The following is an 18,370-nucleotide window of genomic DNA, read 5'->3' as shown; positions in this document are numbered from 1 at the left end:
TTAGGTTTAAGAAGCAAATCATGGTTAACCTTAGTGTACTGTTACTCCACCTTTTGGATCAAATAACTTTTGGAAGATTCTTCCTGTAAACCTGCAGTCTGGCCACATGTCCTCTAGAGTCTAAATTCCAATAATATTGCCTAAATCAGAAGCTATTAATCATAATGCAAAATCATATTGATTCCGTATTTCTCCTTTTCCAAAAAGGGTAGCATTATTGAACCAGACCAAAATATATAGGAAATAGATTGGAGCTTTTCATTTTGCGTTGTCAAGACTTACTTTCTGCATTCGAACATCATTTAACCAGGCACTCCCCAAGAAGGCTTGAGGCTTGGGATTATTGCAATTTATTGAATTCATAAAAGTAACCTGCAGCAGGGAAAAATTAAGCTAGTAAAAATCCCAAAGCGTGCTGGCCTTGGGCTTGCAGAGCTTGGGGGAAAACAACAGTAGCCGTTTACCTCCCCCAAGGTATGTGACATCCTGACTCCAGGCATCCTGACTCCGTGAGAGACAGGGTTAGCCTATCCCAGCCAACCCAAGGGGTCAAGGCAGCTGGCCAGCACTGACCCACACAGGCTAAGCTGTGAGCTGGCCTTTGCTTAACCAGCCAGGGGGCTCGCCAGCCAGCCTCACCAACCCAGACAAGTGTTGTCAGAGCGGCCTTGACTCACCCCCTGACCTTGCTTACCTCAGCATGCACACCACCCCCATACCTGGCTACCCAGCCAGCATGCCACTGCCCCACCAAGGGAAACCTTTAAATAACTACGCCCAATCTATAACACTAAGGCTATAACACCACACCCAAATGCCAGTCCAGGGTAGGCGAAAAAACCAATAACCATGGCCAATCAGGTTACCAGCCAAAAATTCCTACCCAGCCCCCACATGGAGCGACCAACTACTCTCAGACTGGACACAGGGCGGGCAGGCAGGCCTTGCTGAAGAGGCATGGACTGAAGCTGGGGAGACCTTTCTTGCCCCAGCAACAGCCATACCATACCCCAACCCGATTCAACAGCCAATCATTTGTTTCAGTTTTCCCGCATCTGTCCCAAGCCCATTGGAGGAGGCTGGGCAAACGGCACCAGGGCTTTAAGTGTCCCAGTGCATTCTTCTTATACCGTTGTACCGATTCTTAAATCTAAACAAGGTGCATTTCACTTGGAATTGGTTAGTTTTGGTAGACGAGTGAGTTTTGCTTTTGAGTGAATGTTATAGCATTTAATCACACTTGCTCTTTCTTGCTCATAGGCTCCTCGTGAGGCGCTTGCCCAGACAGTCTTGGCTGAAGTTCCTAAGCAACTGGTGTCCTACTTCAAGAAGATTGGCCTAGTTCCCGTGAAGTTACCATCAGAAAAGCAACCATAAAGCAAAGGATACATTTCATTTTCATTACAAAGAAAGGAAGTAACCTGCATGTGCATCTCTCTAAGGGTGCAATCCTAACCCCTTGTGTCAGTGCTTTCCAGCACTGGCATAGCCGTGCCAATGAGACATGTGCTGCGTCCTGCAGTTGGATGTCACTCATGGAGGTCTCCTCAAAGTGAGAGAATGTTTGTTCCCTTACCTCAGAGCGGCATTGCCCTTATGTCAGTTCTGGAAAGCACTGACATAAGGGGTTAGGATTGCGCCCTAAGCCAATTAATAGTCCTTTTTTCTTCTTGAATGTATCTGTAGTTCTCAAATGTATTCAAAATAAGATATATTTGCTGACTATATAGGAATATTAATGCTGCTGGCAGTTCTTTTAAATAGGCATCTTAGATCACTAATCATGACCAAGACTGTCCAGTCTGTGCTTTGTACTTTCTGTGCATAATGGAATCTAGCTTAGAACTGCATTCACTGCTTTTGGAGAATATTATATTTCATTCTTCTAAAAGTGAGATTATAGCCCTCATTGTTCTGAAGAAAAGCTTGAACATTTCACTTCCTCTTTAAGGTGCAGAACTTGAAGGGAGCTTTGGGTATGGCCGCCTGGAGGTGCTGGGACTTAACCCACAGTACTTTTTGTGTTGCCAAATGCCCCCTAGCGGTTGTAGCTGTTCATTTCTCCCACACAGTTGCACAGAATCAGTTATACGAATGAAAACATAGTTGCATATTGCTTTATTCTTAGCACAGAATGTATTGCTCTTATTTGTACTGTAACCCAAAAAGGGGCAGTGGTTAAGTATTCATGCCATTTTCTAAAAAGAATTGCCTTGTTTTTCCCCCAAATTTGGAATGTATCAGAAATCTAGTTATTGGAAAATTTTCTGTCTCATACATAATGTATATCAGTCATGCAGTGCTGGACAGTTTCTCCTGTGCCTGACTTAAGAGAAACCTTCCTATTTTGATTTTTGCCAAAATCTCTGATTGTCTTAACTTTTACTATGCCTTTTATAGAATGCCAAGGATTTTTAAATATTTTCTTTGCATAGAAACTTTCCAAACTTCTGTTCCCCAAATGGAACACAAGCAGACCCCTGTATCCACAGATCCAGGGGGGTGCATGCCCATTAACATTGCTTAAGTGCTTACCCAAGCAAAAATGTTCTTCCTTTACATTATAGGGTCATTATACATTCCTTTACAGGGTCATTATAAGCATATAGTAATATGCAGGATGCTTCCTGGTAGCCTGAACGCTTGAAAAGACTAGATCAAGGTTAACTTCTGCAGTCAACTTTTTGCTTATAGTGACCGTGTAAAAGAAGAACATTTTTGCTGGGGTAAGCATTTAAATAACATTAATGGGTGCATAAGGACCACAGAGACAGGGTTCTCAGTATCCATTGGGGGGGTGTCCTCCGGAATGAATTCCATGCAGATACAGGGTCATGCCTGTGTATATCAATACAGTGAACCCTTGATTTAACAGACTTCAGTTTAGCAGACTTGGAAAACAGTATATGTTTTGTTTCATTAAAAACAGTCATGTTTTGCACATGCATGTCTCCATTGAATTCAGTGTATTTAGATTTAAGACTTTTGCCATTAACAAATGCCCCTTTCTCCATTAGTCCATTAAATTGAGGGTTCACTGTATTTTTTATCTGTCAGTGGTGCTGTTTACATTCATATTGTTTCCTTAGGGCACTGGTTCTCAAAACTTTTGGTCTCTAGAGCCCCTTATGCTCCTAAAAATTATTGTAAAGCCCCAAAGAGATTTTGTGATAAAAAAGAAACAGATTTTATTAAATATTTTTTTATTTGTTAAACCAGCATCCGATGAGCACACATTGAGAAACTCTGCGTTAGGGCATTTGGTCAAGATGTTTCATGCTATGGGTTGTGCACTGATATGCAGTGCAGACCATGTGAGATTATTGTGTGCTCCTAATTTAGCAACTGGAGACAATAGAAAATTGAATGAAAGTAGTTGTAATTCCAACCTTAGGTGTCCTTTATTGCATTTTCTACAACCACATGCTTTCACTTGTGACAAAAGCTCTAGTGCCCACTTTATAAAATAATTCCTGTATACAAGAAGACCGTTATGGAGTATTACTAGTGTTGTATATGATCATTTTAGACTGCATAGTATATCTATTTTTGAAAAACTCATTTTTTTTAACTGGTTTCCTACAAATTTTGAAATTTTAATTTTGAATATAATATCAAATTTTAATTTTCAATATATAATTTTGATTATTAAAGCACTTTAAATTATAGGATGGAAATTCCCTAATGGGTTAACAGAAACAATATATTAAAATGTTTAATGTTCAGTACCAAATATTATACAACCTAATCAAATTTCGTTAGGGTTAAATTTCTACATAATGCCTATAGCAACCAAAAGATCCTTTTATTTTTAAGTTTTTTGCATATGGATGCATTTTCTCATTCAGTAATGGAATATATCACCTTAGGTACAACAAATTACAGGTGCTTTTATGAGTGCAATATTTATTATATTACTTTTTGTCTGGATTTGGCTTTCCAACTTTAAAGTGTGCTATAAATCTTATAGTCCCAAGGCCTTCCTCTGCAAATTCTTTGAAAAAAAGATGCTGATGCTACTATAAATTTGGTGAAAGATTTTTATTCAGGTAATTTTAAGGCCTGTTCTATACATGTACCAGAAAGAGGTGGCATATGTGCTGTTTCACACCACAGGTGGGGAGCATTTGTAATACTTATGTTTTGTTTTTCTGGTTTTTTAAACTTCCTGTAATTAGAAAACTAGTACAGAAGGGAGCAGTCTGTTCTACAGCTATCCTCTCTGATGCGCTAGGTCTTTATTTACAGGGATATGTGTTTAATTTGGGAAACATTCAGAAATGATACCCTCTCAGTGGTATAATCATCACCTCTAGAAGACTATCTCTTTGTTGTGTTTCATGTTTACATAGGAAATAGAAAGTACACCTGATGGCAATTCTTTCTTTTCCAAAGAAATGACACCATATGCAAATAGAATCAGCTTCTCTATGTGATCTAGTTTGCAGAAATATAAAAGCAATTGGACAATATAATGAAAACTCTATTTCTTCCTCTTTCAGCCTATAGTTAATCATGCAGGACAACCGATATAAAGTACATATAATGTATTATCAAGAAATGTATTTCTGTAACCCTGTGGAAATCATATTTTAATTTCTCAGATAGCGAATTTTTCAAAGCTACCCAGTAATTTCAAGGCTGAGCAGGAACTTGTCCAAGTCCAACATTAGACCACATTGCTTGAAACTGAGTAAATGTATGTTGCATGAGCTGTTCTTTAAAATAGTCCTAATCCTTCTGCTGATACTTTTCAGCTATAGTAGTAATTCCTAAACTTTGGACAGTTAAGCACAAAACATTATGCCTTAGGTTAAACAGGAGGCATGCTTCCCTCAGCATCCCAAAAGATCTATTTTCTCAACCCTGAAAAATGGGCAGGCACATTCCTTGAAACTTCATTGTAACGTACCATAACCCAGCTGCTTCTGCTTATCCTGCTCTTTCTTTTATCCCAGCCATTTTCAACCACCAGTTTTCAAGTGGTGTGCCACAGATGATCTGTACGTGTGCCACGGGAGTTTGGGAAGGATCTTTTTTGTTAGTAGGGCCACTGGGAGATGCAAGTCCCTGCTGTCAGTGCAGTGTGCCTTGACAATTTTAGTGCCTTGTAAGTGTGCCATGAGATAAAAAAGTTGAAAATCGCTGTTTTACCCAGTACTTTTTGAGTAATAGTGATGTTTCTGCGATTCCCCTGTCATCTCTGTCAGAATTGTACTACTTCCCATTGTCACTCTGGCCCTCCTTGTTCTATCAGTTGTTGGCATCCTTCAGTCTCGGAAGACTATGGTATCACACTCTGAATAGTGGTTCCGGAACAGTGTCCTCTCCAGTGCGCAAAGCCTGGAGGTAGATATGGAGGATAGGCTGTTACCCATGCAGCAAATCCCCCTCTTCACGTCACTGAAATGGTCCAATGGAAAGGCAGAGGCCAATATGGTTGGTTCCAGTGGCGTCGCAGGAGTTGCCAGAACGTGACTGTTCAGCCATGAACTGCCTCAGGGACTCCAGCTCCGGATTTTGCCTCAAGGTTGACTCCTGAAGCCTTTTCCATAACTGGATGTAGCCACAAGGCAGTGGAGGTTTGGGATCAGAGTTTTCCTTCTCTTAGATGAGCTGCCTTCCCAGGCTAACGAGTCCCATCTACCCTTGTTCTAAAAGACATAGATTTTGTACGATGTCTCCATTTAAGGTACATTTTGACCCTGCAGCATAGTGTGCATGAATCGAGAATCACCGATCTTTACTAACAAACTATAAAGAACTGTATGACAAGCTCTCTGTACAGCTAATAGGAGGTATGCGTTTGCATGGTGTTTTTTGAAGATCAGCTCTATACAGGTGAGGCCTTGGTATCTGTGGGGGATATGATCTCAGATCTCCCACAGATTCTAAAAATTGCAGATAAGTGAATCCGCAATTTTCTGCCCCTTATGCAATCCAAAGGGGACTGGAGCAGATCTACCTGCTGCCTCTGTGGGCTTCTGAATGGCCTGTAGAGGCGAAAAAATGCCATTTCCAGTTTCCTGAGGGAATCAGAAAATGACATTTTTATGCCTTTTAAGGCATTCTGAGGTCTGGGGAAGCTGTCTGGAACTCTAGTCCCATTTGGAGGAGTGCACCTCCTGGTTCAATGGCCCATGTTGAGCCAGATTTAAAGATAAGGAGGACCCACCTGTATACTGTACTGCATTGTCACCCTCTTTTTGAAATTTAAGAGCATTTTAAAGCAGCCTTTTGATATGGCATGTTGAGGGCTGATGTTTTAGTCAAAAAGTCAAGCCCTGCAGAGTATGTATCGGTGCTTGTGCTTGCTTTTAAGAGAGTGGACTTCAGTCATAAATTCTTCCCCTAGCCTAGGTCATCGTTGTGAGTTAAGTAGTTTGCTATAAGATTCTTGCCTAATCTGGCAAAGTTCAATTGACTTGACTTGGACAGTGCCTTCTCATGGGAAAGTAGTTATAAGAAGCTTTTTTTCTAAAAATACACTTGATCAACTTGAAATGAGAGCCTAGATCTTTGAGGGCATGGGTGTGGCAATTGATACATGGACCAGTTGGCTCAGCCTTTGGATACTGTTGCATGCTTTGGAAAGTGTTACATCAACTTATTGCACTGCTTGGTTTGCGTGATGAATGAAAAGATTGTGTACATGTAAAAATTTTCTTGTGCATTGCAATTTCTATTAAATCTTTTCTATTAAACTTCAAGTGTCTTCATTGTCTGATTAGAATAAAACTCAGAAATGGATGAAAACCATTCTACGTTTCTCTGTCTTACTGCTGTGCATACTGGAGTTTATGTTTAGATGTTCTCCATTAAAGCCCTTTTGTCTGTGGAGACACCAGTGGCGTCACTAGGGTTCGCATCACCCAATGCAGGAGGCCAGCATGTCAAACCATGCAGTGGGTGGGGCAACACCCCAGGTGGTGGGCGTGGTGATCTACAATCGCCTTCCCTCACTGGTTTTTTGGCTGTGCCTTTTGATAGAATAAAGATATTTCAACGCAGTTTGCTTCATTGCATTCTGCATGAAATTATGCATTGATCGATATACAACATGATGGTATTATTCCTCCACTGTGATTTTAGTGATTTTGGTCACTAGTGGTGGCACCCCCCCATGGGTGTCAACATACTAACACCTTATTGCAGCAATTCTCAAACTTTTAGCACCAGGACCCACTTTTTCGAATGACAATCTGTCCAGGACCCACCGGAAGTGATGTTGCAGCCAGAAGTGACAACATAAAGCAAATTAAAATAAATAATTATAAATAATTAAAGTAAAACAAATAATTAAATAAGGGGAAGCCAGCCCTGTTCCACCAAGTGAATTTTCTCTGTAGCCTGCCTGCAATAACACCCCCCCCCAAAAAAAAATCAGTAAGATTTTCAACCCTACCCAGTTCAATTAAAGTTCTTATATTTCAAGCATATCACTATCAGGACCCACATGGATTTACAGTCTAAAATAGAAAAAAATTCACCTTAACCTGTCAAGCCTCTGTTTCATTCTTTTTATGGGGGGGGGGGCTGCCTTCTGGAGCATTTGTTGAGTTCCAATTCCATCAGATCAGGACCATTCTGTGGCCTTGCATTTTCCTTTGCCTGACCTGCCCAGCAGCTAAGGCACATTTGCTTACTCATGAGTAAATGTGACCGTGTGGCTTGGTTCCACTTTCCATTGGCTCAATACATTCACCAGCTTGGAGGGAGGGATCTCCTTCTCAGGTGTCTTTTGGGGGCTACATTCATTGGATTAGGACCATTCTGGTGTTGTTGGATTCCTTTCAGCCTGCCCTTTCCGATGGACTAAGGCAAGTTCACCTACTTGTGAGTAAACGCACGGTATGGCTCAGTGTCACTTTCCATAGAGCCCCATGCACTATTTGTTTTCTGGTTTTTTGCCAATAACTTAGGAGATATTTCACTCCATTTTTTTTCATTGCATTCAGCTGTAAATTCCTCATCCAGTGGTATATATCGTGGTAGTATTCCTAACCATTGCAATTTTAGTGCGTTACCACCCTTGTGCATCACCCTGTGCAGCCTTCACCCCCCCACCCCCTATCAATGCCACTGGGAGACACTATATACAGTAAAAAAAAAAAAAAACCCATGTCCACCAGTCCCATATCCACAGTTTCAGGTGGCGGTGAATTAAAAATTTAAAAAATTACAGAAAGTCCCTGTTCCTTAAAAGTTGATTATAGTGCCTCACTGGATGTCTCCTTCCAGCCCGGAGCCACTGACAATGCCCCTGTGCTAATGTAACTGGTTAGTACAAAAGGGGAGTGGAAGAGAACAGTCTGCCTTCTTCCATTTTAGCAACAATTAGGGATGTTTTTGTTTGTTTGTTTTTTGTTAATATGTATAAAAACACAGCCTTTTTGGTGTTTAAGATATTTTCCAGAAATTAAAATAGATTACTTTTCCAGTTAGAAATAATATTGTGCCTGTATTTGCTGACATTGTATCACCTATATATCAGCTACCTAGTGCATTTTTAGAGTGATTATAATGTATAATAATTTATTAAAATGCTCCCATGGAATAAAAACACAACACCACGTTTTGCTATTTCAATCAAGAAATGTTGGATAAAATATCAGCCCCCCCAAAATCACCCCTAGCAATGATACAAAATAAACAGAATCTCAAAATTAACTGACTGCAAAGACTAGCAGAACCACATTGCAACATTGAGCTCCTCTAAAGTGAGGTTTGATCGTGATAAGCTATTATGAATATTCTTTCCCTCCTTAGTGCTTGTGTGCTTGTGTGCTCAGAGGTTTATCGCTACCCTACAGGGATGCTATCTGTTTGCAGAAATCCAGTACAGTACTGTCATAAATGTTCAAATCACCATTTGCAAGCTAGAGTTTTGCTTTCATGCTAGGAAAAGTCTCCAAATTGGAGCTTTGGAGCCCAGGATTCAGCGCCATTGGGTGCTGTGTATTTTTACTGGATTCATTCAGTATATGCCTCTAGCCTGACTTGAGGAGTGCCTGGAATGCAGTTGCACCACATATTTGCAGCATACGGGTGCTTTGAGCTCTGTATTCCTGTTCAGAACTATTTTTAGTTGTTTTGCTGATTTTCCGTGTATGCAGAAGCCATTGTAAACTCATTGTGATTCACGTCACGTCTGGGATTCTTGTACTGCTGGTTCTTGCTGTAATACTTGTGATTCCTGCAGTGGGCGGCTCAATGATTTTTCAAAAGGGGGGGAAAATGCTTCATGGATAGAAACGTGCATTTAGAAATCTCTGAATGAAGCAACTGAAAGGAACATAGTTGGACCAAGAACTGTGGTCAATCCTTCCCCAGTAGTACATAAAGATGTGAATAAGGTGTTACCTTCCTACCACAGAAAGGGGAGTTAGGCAAATTCATGAATATCAGTAACAATTAGCCATGATGAGCTAATGAGCTCAGAAGCCACTTCTTCTGAGGCAGTATGTTACTAAATAGGGCAGGAGATCTGGTCTAGAGCAGGGGTGCCCAAACCCCGGCCCGGGGGCCACAAGTGGCCCTCGAGGACTCCCAATCTGGCCCGCGGGTAGCCACCAGGCTCCAATGAGCCTCTGGCCCTCTGGAGACTTGCTGGAGCCCATGCTGGCCCAATGCAACTACTATCAGTGTGAGGGCAACTGTTTGACCTCTTGCATGAGCTGTGGGATGAGGGCTCCCTTCACTGCTTGCTGTTTCACGTCTGTGATGCAGCAGCAAAGGAGAGGCCAGTCTTGCTTTGTGTAAGGACTTTTATAGGCCGTGAGCTATTGCAAGACCTTCATTCATTCATATAGGTTCCATCTATATGGACCCGTTAGGGAGTCCCGTTAGGGAGAAGGGCGGGATAAAAATAAAGTTTTATTATTATTATTATTATTATTATTATTATTATTATTATTATTATTATTATTATTATTATTATCTCTAATATATTCATTTATGTAAATATATGTAAATTTATTCAAATTTGAAATGTAAATTCTTTTTTATTCCCGGCTCCCAACACAGTGTCAGAGAGATGATGTGGCCCTCCTGCCAAAAGGTTTGGACACCCCTGGTCTAGAGGGAAGAGCCTCCGTTAGCCCGAAGATAACATCAGAAGGTCGCCAGTTCGAGGACACTGGCAGTTCCCTGAACGGCTGAGAATGGTGAGACCTTGAAGCAACTGACAAGCTGAGCTGAGTGATTCCACCTGCTCTTGGTGTGAGCAAGAAGCGTCTTGGCTGCCCTCCATGTGAGAGATGGAGCTGCTTGTCAGCCTGCCTGGGAGAACTGGAGGCCAGAAGTGAGACCAAACCAGGAAGATCCATTCTGAAATGTTGTTGGTTCTTGAAAGAGAGAACCTCTATGATTGTAAAAATCCCCTTGAGGGATTTAGAAACGCCTGCCTATGTAAACCGCCTTGAATAAAGTCAGAGGAGTAATCGGAAGACCAGAAAGGTGGTATATAAATACCGAATTATTATTACTACTACTACTACTAAATCCCAGTTGATATAGGACAAACCACAGAGGAGGGCAGTCACTTGTGTGCCTTGCTTGTGGGTTTTCAGGAGATCTCTAGTTGACCATTGTTGGAAACAGGCTGCTGCCCTAAAAGAACCTGGAGACTGATCTAGCAAAACTGTTATGTTTGCTCAGACACTTGACTCCTCTGTCTAACTAGCTCCCTGCATTCCCCCTCCCCCAAAGCATTCCCATGCATGAATCCACCCTGTGGTTACACCTAGAGCAGTGATTTTCAACCAGTGTACCAGGGCACATTGGTGTGCTGTGAATGATCCACAGGTATGCCACAAGAGTTTGGGGGAGGATCATTTATTAGTAAAGTCATTGGTGGGTGTGCCTTGTCAATTGTCAAAAACTGATAATTGCAAAAAAAATAAACCTTGACAATTTTAGCACCTTGTCAGTGTGCCATGAGATTAAAAAGGTTGAAAATCACTGACATACAGTTGAGACATTTGTAGAGTCCTAAATGTACAGATTTACCAGGAAAATACATTCACAGTAGTATATGCTGATGCAGAAATGTGACTATGAGTGATTTTCCCAAGACATCCTAGTAAGTCCATGGCAGAGGTGGAATTTGGACCCAAGTATCCCAACTCAGTATTTGGTGTGTGTTCCACTGGACCATGTTAGATTTCTGGTTGCAGAGGGATTCAGTGTGAAGTGATACTACTAGTGAATTGCAGAAATCTTGGTTGCTGAACATGTTATAGTTGCCTCTAGCAATAATTTTGACTAGGATCCCACAATATTGTTATAAAGGGCCACTAAGTGATATGACAACAGTAATTATTATCTAATCTCACCCACAAATAGAAATCTCTTGTTGAAATCCTGGATGTAAGCTAGCCCTCTCCGCCACAGCAGTTAATTTCCTTGTCTGCTGATGCTCGAAGTAAGTAGCAATGGGAACTCTCAACACCGCCCTTGTGCTCCCAGTCATAAATCACTTTCACACAGTCACACCCATGAGCTTTACTCTTTAACTGTTTTCCAAAAGAGGTGTTGGCAGGAGAATGAGAAATTAAATAGCTCCAAGCATTTGTTTCATTTCACATACAAACCAGAAATGCCTGCTTCCATCGCAGAAAGGGTGTACCAAGGAGATTGTATGTGTCCTCATAACTGTTTACTGAGAGCAATCTCAGTTCAGCACAATTGCTTCCTCTGGGGAAAAATGCAAATTCAATTATGCCTGTAGCTGGGTGAGAAGTCATAAGGATTCCTGAGGACTGTACCTTAAAATATGTAAAGTCTTAGGATGTCTTCACAAGTCATAGGAATGCTATTTGTTTTCTGGCTTTGAAACTCACAAGCGTACGTAATGTACTAGTTGAGTAAATTCAAATACCTTACATTTGAATTTACATTCTATCAAAAAATTAGACCATAGTGGGGAGGGGGGCTTTTGACCCCATCACAGCCCCAGTCCAGATCAGTCCATCTGTTGTGGTATCCCAGCTGCTACTTCCACAGACAGAAGTAACTTGAAGGTAGGTATGTGGCAGCCATGTTTCCACAAGGCATTTCTCTTGAGGTGAAGGGAATTATAGGATGCTGTAAGAAGAAATGCAAAATAAGGCTGAAGCTCCTCCCACCACCATCACTCACGCACACACACCATCATGCAAGATTTGAGAGCACAAAAACAAGTTATCCATTTTAGGATAAGGATTCCTCAACTACCATTACCATGTACAATTCATTGGGTCTCAATTCACTGGGACATTACCATGTACAATTCACTGGGATTCATGAACAAGTGTAGAACCAGTGGCATAGCTAATTATCTTGTAGCCCAGTGCCAAGTTAAAAATGTTGCCCTGGAAATGATGTCACATCCGGAAGTGACATCACGCCCGGGCTTTTTAAAAGTGAAAATTGGGAGGAACCCACCTTCTTCTCCCAGCAGCTCACCACCCACTTGCTCTGCTGCCCCCCAGTCAGTGGCATAGCTAAGGCATCTATCTGCTACCTGGGGTTCAAAGATTTGTAGCCCCCCCCCCTCAAAAAAATAAATTAAATTTAAGTAAGTAAATAAAAAGTGTGCCCCTGATTGGTTTGAAACACTGTGCTGGGGTGAGGAAGGATGGTCATTCTCCCCCTGCTAAATATAAGAGGGGCACCACTTGAAAAAGTGCCTTTTTACCCAGTTAGCAGGCATAACTGTATTATGATACATGGAAATGTGAGCTGGGTCATATTAACACCTTATTGGTTTAATGTTGTAACATGATACCAAGTCACTGCAACATGTCAATAACATGTCAATGTCTTTGGCTCTCAAAACATTCTCATAGATCTGTTCTGAGTTAAGAAAATTCACTTTTTGTTCCATAAGGCAGTTGTGTTTTCATGTTCTGGTTACTTGGCCATAACTTTTGATAGATTACAGATACTCCAGTGCAGTTTGCTTCATTGCATTTAGCATTAAATTACCTTTCCAATGATAAATAACATGAAGTTATTATTCATATATACCAAGTTTTTCACAATTTTGGTCACTAGTGTCAAGCTTAGCTTGTTGCCCCCCTAAAGCTTGATGCCCAGTGCAACTTCTACTCCCTGCACTCCCTTAGCTACACCACTGCGTAGAACTGTTAACTGCCACTATTCAGATATGCCAACATTGCTGGAGGCTTAACTACACTATTTCTTAAGAGACATAACAATAAAGTGATGAAGAATCCTTTGGGTATTGCAGTGATTCTTATCTTTTTAGCACTGGGACCCACTTTTTAGAATGATAATCTGTTGGGACTCACCAGAAATGATGCCATTAACTTGGAAGTGATGTCGTGGCCGGAAACGACATCATCAAGCAGGAGAATGTTTAATATCCCCATACAACAAAATTACCAGTGGTGTATAGGATTGCAATTAAGTAAGTAAATTAAAAGTTTACAATAAATATAAGTTTAAAAATTTGCTTGAAATAAAGAAGAACCCTCCTAAGCAGCTGCTAATCTGTTTTTAAAAATTCCCCAAATATCCCAAAGGTTGCAATTCTATCCACACTTACTTGGGAGTAAGCACCATTGATTATAATTGTTTAAAGCATCTACAGTACATAGTAGCCTGTTAAAAGTACAGATCTGTAACATTTCTTCAAATGCAGTCACATACCATGGTAGCATCAAGTCTAATAATTAAAAATAAAATACACACTGAAATGCATGGGAACCCACCTGAAATTGGCTTGTGACCCACCTAGTGGGTCCCGACCTACAGTTTGAGAAACACTGGTGTATTGGATTTGTGTGGCTTAGAACTCTTGTAATGCAATCCTATGTATGTGTATTCAGAAATAAATCTCATTGGGTTGAACTGAATTTACTCCCAGATAAGTGTGTATAGGATTGCATCCTTGGAAATCTTCAGGGTTTTCCAGAAGATAATGTGTATATGTTTTATGTGATTTATAAGCCTACAAATGGCAAAAAGCAAACTTACACCAGAGAGTGAACAAGGGGGTCTCTGGTTGTGAAGCGTGTCCCAATTTGATCCCAGATACTTATTGTGTCATTGTTAAATGTCCACTTTACTCCTCTAGTTGAAATATAAATATGGTCTGATAATTCCATATTATTCCAAATATAAATATGGTCTGCAGTGTGGGTAGATTACTAACTGAAAAAATACAGAGGGATAAAATGGACTGAGGCAGACTCATGAGAGAAAAGGATTATAAAAACTGATGGGAAATATAGGATACACACAGAATACTGGAGCAGAGCATGAGGCAAGGAATGCCTTGTCTTTTCTGTATTCTGTCAACATATAAAATGAAAGCAGGGGAAAATGCAGCTGTGGATGATGTTATTTATGGTACTGAAGAAGAAATCCGTAGAGTTTTCACATTTGCTTAGGACTGCTTATGATGGTGATTCAAGGGTGAAATTCTTAGCACACTGCTTACCTAGTGTGGGGGTCTGGGTAGGTTTATATCCGGTATGTGACTCAAGGGCTATTGAGCGGTGGGGAAGGATAGCTGTTTTGTCTCTGCTTTAAGTCAGATATGCATGCTAGGGAGAATGACTATTTAAGGAAACTTGGGCTTCCTGCATTTGGGGGTGCAGAGAGTTTGGTTCTAGTAGAGTCCACCTCATAAGTTCTTGCTGTTATTGGATAATGTGTGACTTGTGGGTGGGATCTGAGCAGCAAAACCTGCTTGGTGAGTCCCCAGGCCTGACTCACAGGAGAGACAGGTGGAGCCCTGTGTTGGGAGCAGTCACATCTGACCAGAGCAGCACTGAACCAAGTCCTGGCAGCACGATGGCACTGACTGTGGCCGTCAAGAGGGTCACCCAGTTGCCGGGGTCAGGCGAGAGGCAGGTGCAACTCAGCTTCCGAGGTGCGGAGTGTGGGGGGAATAGGGAAAAGGATGTGGTGTGCCAGGCAGATGCTATTTAGGGCTTGCAGGAGAGGGAAAGGGCAATAACAGACTCAGATTATCTTTGCTTTCCACCTAGGTATTGCCAGAACAGCATGAGTGCAGCGGGGGCGGGGGGGGGTTATGATGAGACATCCTGATGGATAATCTTGTAAGAATTAAAGGCATGAACTGGGTGTGACTTGGGGTGCATTGTGTAGGGGTACCCAAAGTTCTTCCAATTTTCTTTTTAGTTTGTATACCTTTAAGGCCATATTTGTTACATGAGCTATTTTCTGTCATGAAATTTGTTTTAATACTGTACAGAGAGCATTTCCTTTTATGAAAACTGTATGCATTTGTGTTTATCTATTTCCCTGTATGTATATACTGTGGAAACCTGCCACCAATTTGAGCTTCCCACAGCATACATATGTGGTAAAAGTCATGTTGTATCTATTAGCAAACACAGAGATACAATTTCTTACACAGGTGTGATAACTATATAGGAAATTTGTCATGTGTGATTCCCTCCTGAAGGAAGAGAATCCCCCTCAGATTTTTTTTCTTTCAGAATGGAAACGTCTCTTTCCATTTGGAAATTTATGGCCACTTCTGTGTAGTTGTCCCTAGTATACTAACTCAGTTTCAGAGGCAGAATCCAGAGCCAGGGGCACTGATGAAAACATCACCAGTTTGAATGGGCAACGTCTGATATATAAGGAAGTGAGAGGAAGCCAGTAGCAGAAGGATATAGAAACTAATACAGTACTGCAGTCCTGAACTTAAATTGATAGTGAGACTTCGGGGCACTTCACATGTTCCATTTTATCCATGTAACAGTGTAGAAAAAACAGTGTACATGTCAATTGATGTAAGGTGCAAGTTTTTGCTGTGCATAGGCTTCTCAGAGAGCTGAGACAAACAGTAGCAGTCTGAGGGTCCAATCCTATCCAACTTTCCAGCACCGGTGCAACAGCAATGCAGCCCCAAGGTAAGGGAACAAGTGTTCAAGGGAACACAGGAAGCAGTGCATAACCCATTGGCACAGCAGCACTGGCACTGGAAAACTGGATAAGATTGGGCCCTGAGTAATCTGTGTATTTACAACAAAAGGAGTTTTTGTGGCGCACTTTGAATCATGCAGAGTTATTTCAATATTACTTTTCTGTATGGAAAATTTTTAAGTTTAAAGCAGCCCCACTTCCAAGTAAATGTTCTTGGGAGGACTGGAGAGTAAGAATACAACATGCTATCCATGTGCCTCAGATCTAGGCCAGTGTCTGCCCAGTACTTCTAGTGGTGAGAATGACCCACCTCGGAAACATTTCACTTCTTTGTCCAAGGAGGAGTCTCTCCTGTGTGACTGGGTTGTCAGACAGCAGTCATTTCCTCTGCAATCTTTACTTCAGTCCAGTTTCCCACTAATAGATGTTGACTCAGGAGTCTGATAAGTCTGGTGTCCATTTTGTGCATTGCACTAGACATATAAGTATTGTTTGCTCTAGAAGAGATCTATTCCTGCCTCCCTGTTAAAAAGAGCTGGTGAATGATCAGGCCATCAATTCAGTGCAATCATCCTTTCACAAAAGTGGTTATATTTTCTGAGGAAACTTGGGAGGTTAAATTTGTCACAGCAGCTGCTTGTGTCTTACTATCGTTGCACCATTGAGAGTGTCCTTAACCTATGATATCTTGGTGTGGTACAGAAATTTTGTCTGCAGGGGACAAAAAAGCTCGGCAGAGAATTATTAAGATCTTGCAGCACATCATCAACCTTCATCTACCAGCTTTGGAGGACATCTATACATCTCGCTGTCTGCAGAAGTCACATAGTATTCTGAGAGACCCCTTCCATCCAGCTCATAAGTTCTTTGAACTGTTGCCTTCGGGTAGACGATACAGAACTATTAGAGCACACACCACATGATTCCTGAACAGTTTTTATCCCACAGCCATAATTACGTTGAATAAGGCGATATAGTTGTTACCATGCTCCTGGGCATGATGGTCTGTTATACTGTTTTAATATTACGATGCATGTTGTATAGAATGTGTGGGTGAGTGTGTAGAGTGTGATTGTTGGAACTGTTGTATATATTTATGCTTGTATCTCAAAGGTGCATAAATTTTGTTGTGCTGTAGCATGACAGTAAAGTGACTACTACTACTACTACTTTCCCATCAACAGTCAGTCAAATCCCTCAGACAAAATCCAAGCAGGTGAACTATTGTTCATTATCTAAGCACATGTTATGGTCATTCCTCTGGCACAGGTTTCATGCAGCAACCTGCCTTTCTCCTTCCACACATCATTTGCTCTCCTTATACTTTCTATGCTCTTAGAAAGGCAAAACAGGGCATATAGGATAAGCTATTTTGAATATTCTTTCCCTCCATAGTGCTTGTGTGCTCAGAGGTTTATCGCTACCCTACAGGGATGCTATCTGTTTGCAGAAATCCAGTACGGTACTGTCATAAATGTTCAAATCACCATTTGCAAGCTAGAGTTTTGCTTTCATGCTAGGAAAAGCCAAGGAAATCACCCTTATTAGTTATTTTTCCTACCTATCAGTATTATAACATAACTGGATCATAGGCCCAGCCAGTGGTCACAGGTTGTCTGAACCAGGTGCAAAATGCCATTTTTCTCTCCCCCCCCCCCCAAATTTGGTGTTCACCTGCTCCCTCCTGTGAGGTGGCTGGGGGGGGGGGGGGAGATGGCTGAGCCAAGCCAAGCTGTTTGAAATTACCCAGAAGAGCAGAGCCCAGGGCAGCCAAAGCAGCAGGTATGCAAAAAAGGGATGAGGGTGCAGGGGGGACTGCCTCTTCATCACTTGGCCCACTTTGGTGCTTTCTTAATGAGCTGGGGGGCCAGGAACTAGAGAGGCAGAGAGCCATGGCAGAGATTTCTTCTCTTTCTCCCAGGAAGGGAGCCACTACTGCCTAGATCCTCTTCCCAGGGATGGGAATTCAAGTCAGGTGACTCAAGCCCAAGTCTCAAAAATCAGTGTTTTTCACTGACTCATATGCACTCAAGTCACACGTATGGAAAACTTGGCAAAACACTTGAGTCAAGGGCCCCTTGACTTGGCACTTGTCTCCACGCACACAGGCTTGAGTCTGTCTGTGTCTGGGTGTGCTTGCTTACTGTTTTCGCGGTGTGAAAAACCTTGTGGGGTCATCATTCAGATTGGGCAAGCAGCAGGAAAATTCCAGCCAGGAGGCAGGGAAGGGTTAATGTTTTGCTTTTGCATCAGAGCGGGTGGGGAGGGGGAGCTGGTAGCAGTCTCTCTTGCCCTTCTCTGATAAGAAGGAACTGATGATCATTGGATGCAGGTTGGACAGTCTGGTTTGTTTCTTTGGATGAGAAAGGGCAGGAGCAGGAGCCCAGAGGGGTTCTTGCCTTGGAACTGACTGGAGAAGCCCAGGGCCATTGGAAGTGGGGGAGCGAGGGGGGAAGGTTCA

At 41.7% G+C, this 18,370-nt stretch overlaps 2 protein-coding genes across 5 annotated transcripts in view; both read left to right on the top strand.

Moving 5' to 3' along the window:
* The window catches only part of RBM12 (RNA binding motif protein 12), a 62,490-nt gene extending 55,785 nt beyond the window's left edge, over positions 1-6,705 (top strand). For all 4 annotated transcript variants that reach the window (XM_066625842.1, XM_066625841.1, XM_066625844.1 and 1 more), the window contains one exon: positions 1,261-6,705. In XM_066625842.1, the coding sequence (XP_066481939.1) occupies positions 1,261-1,377 (117 nt within the window). In that variant the 3' untranslated portion in view covers positions 1,378-6,705. The remainder of the gene's footprint in view (positions 1-1,260) is intronic.
* Positions 6,706-14,805: 8,100 nt separating this feature from the next.
* LOC136647510 (fer-1-like protein 4) overlaps positions 14,806-18,370 on the top strand; it is a 62,798-nt gene continuing 59,233 nt past the window's right edge. The window contains exon 1 of the mRNA XM_066623088.1: positions 14,806-14,884. Coding sequence (XP_066479185.1) covers positions 14,806-14,884 — 79 coding nt within the window. The remainder of the gene's footprint in view (positions 14,885-18,370) is intronic.

This window comes from Tiliqua scincoides, chromosome 4 (assembly GCF_035046505.1).
Source record: "Tiliqua scincoides isolate rTilSci1 chromosome 4, rTilSci1.hap2, whole genome shotgun sequence".
Classification (NCBI taxonomy): Eukaryota; Metazoa; Chordata; class Lepidosauria; order Squamata; family Scincidae; genus Tiliqua; species Tiliqua scincoides.
The sequence above is the reverse complement of the archived record's forward strand: the minus strand, read 5'-3'. Positions and strand labels throughout refer to the sequence as shown.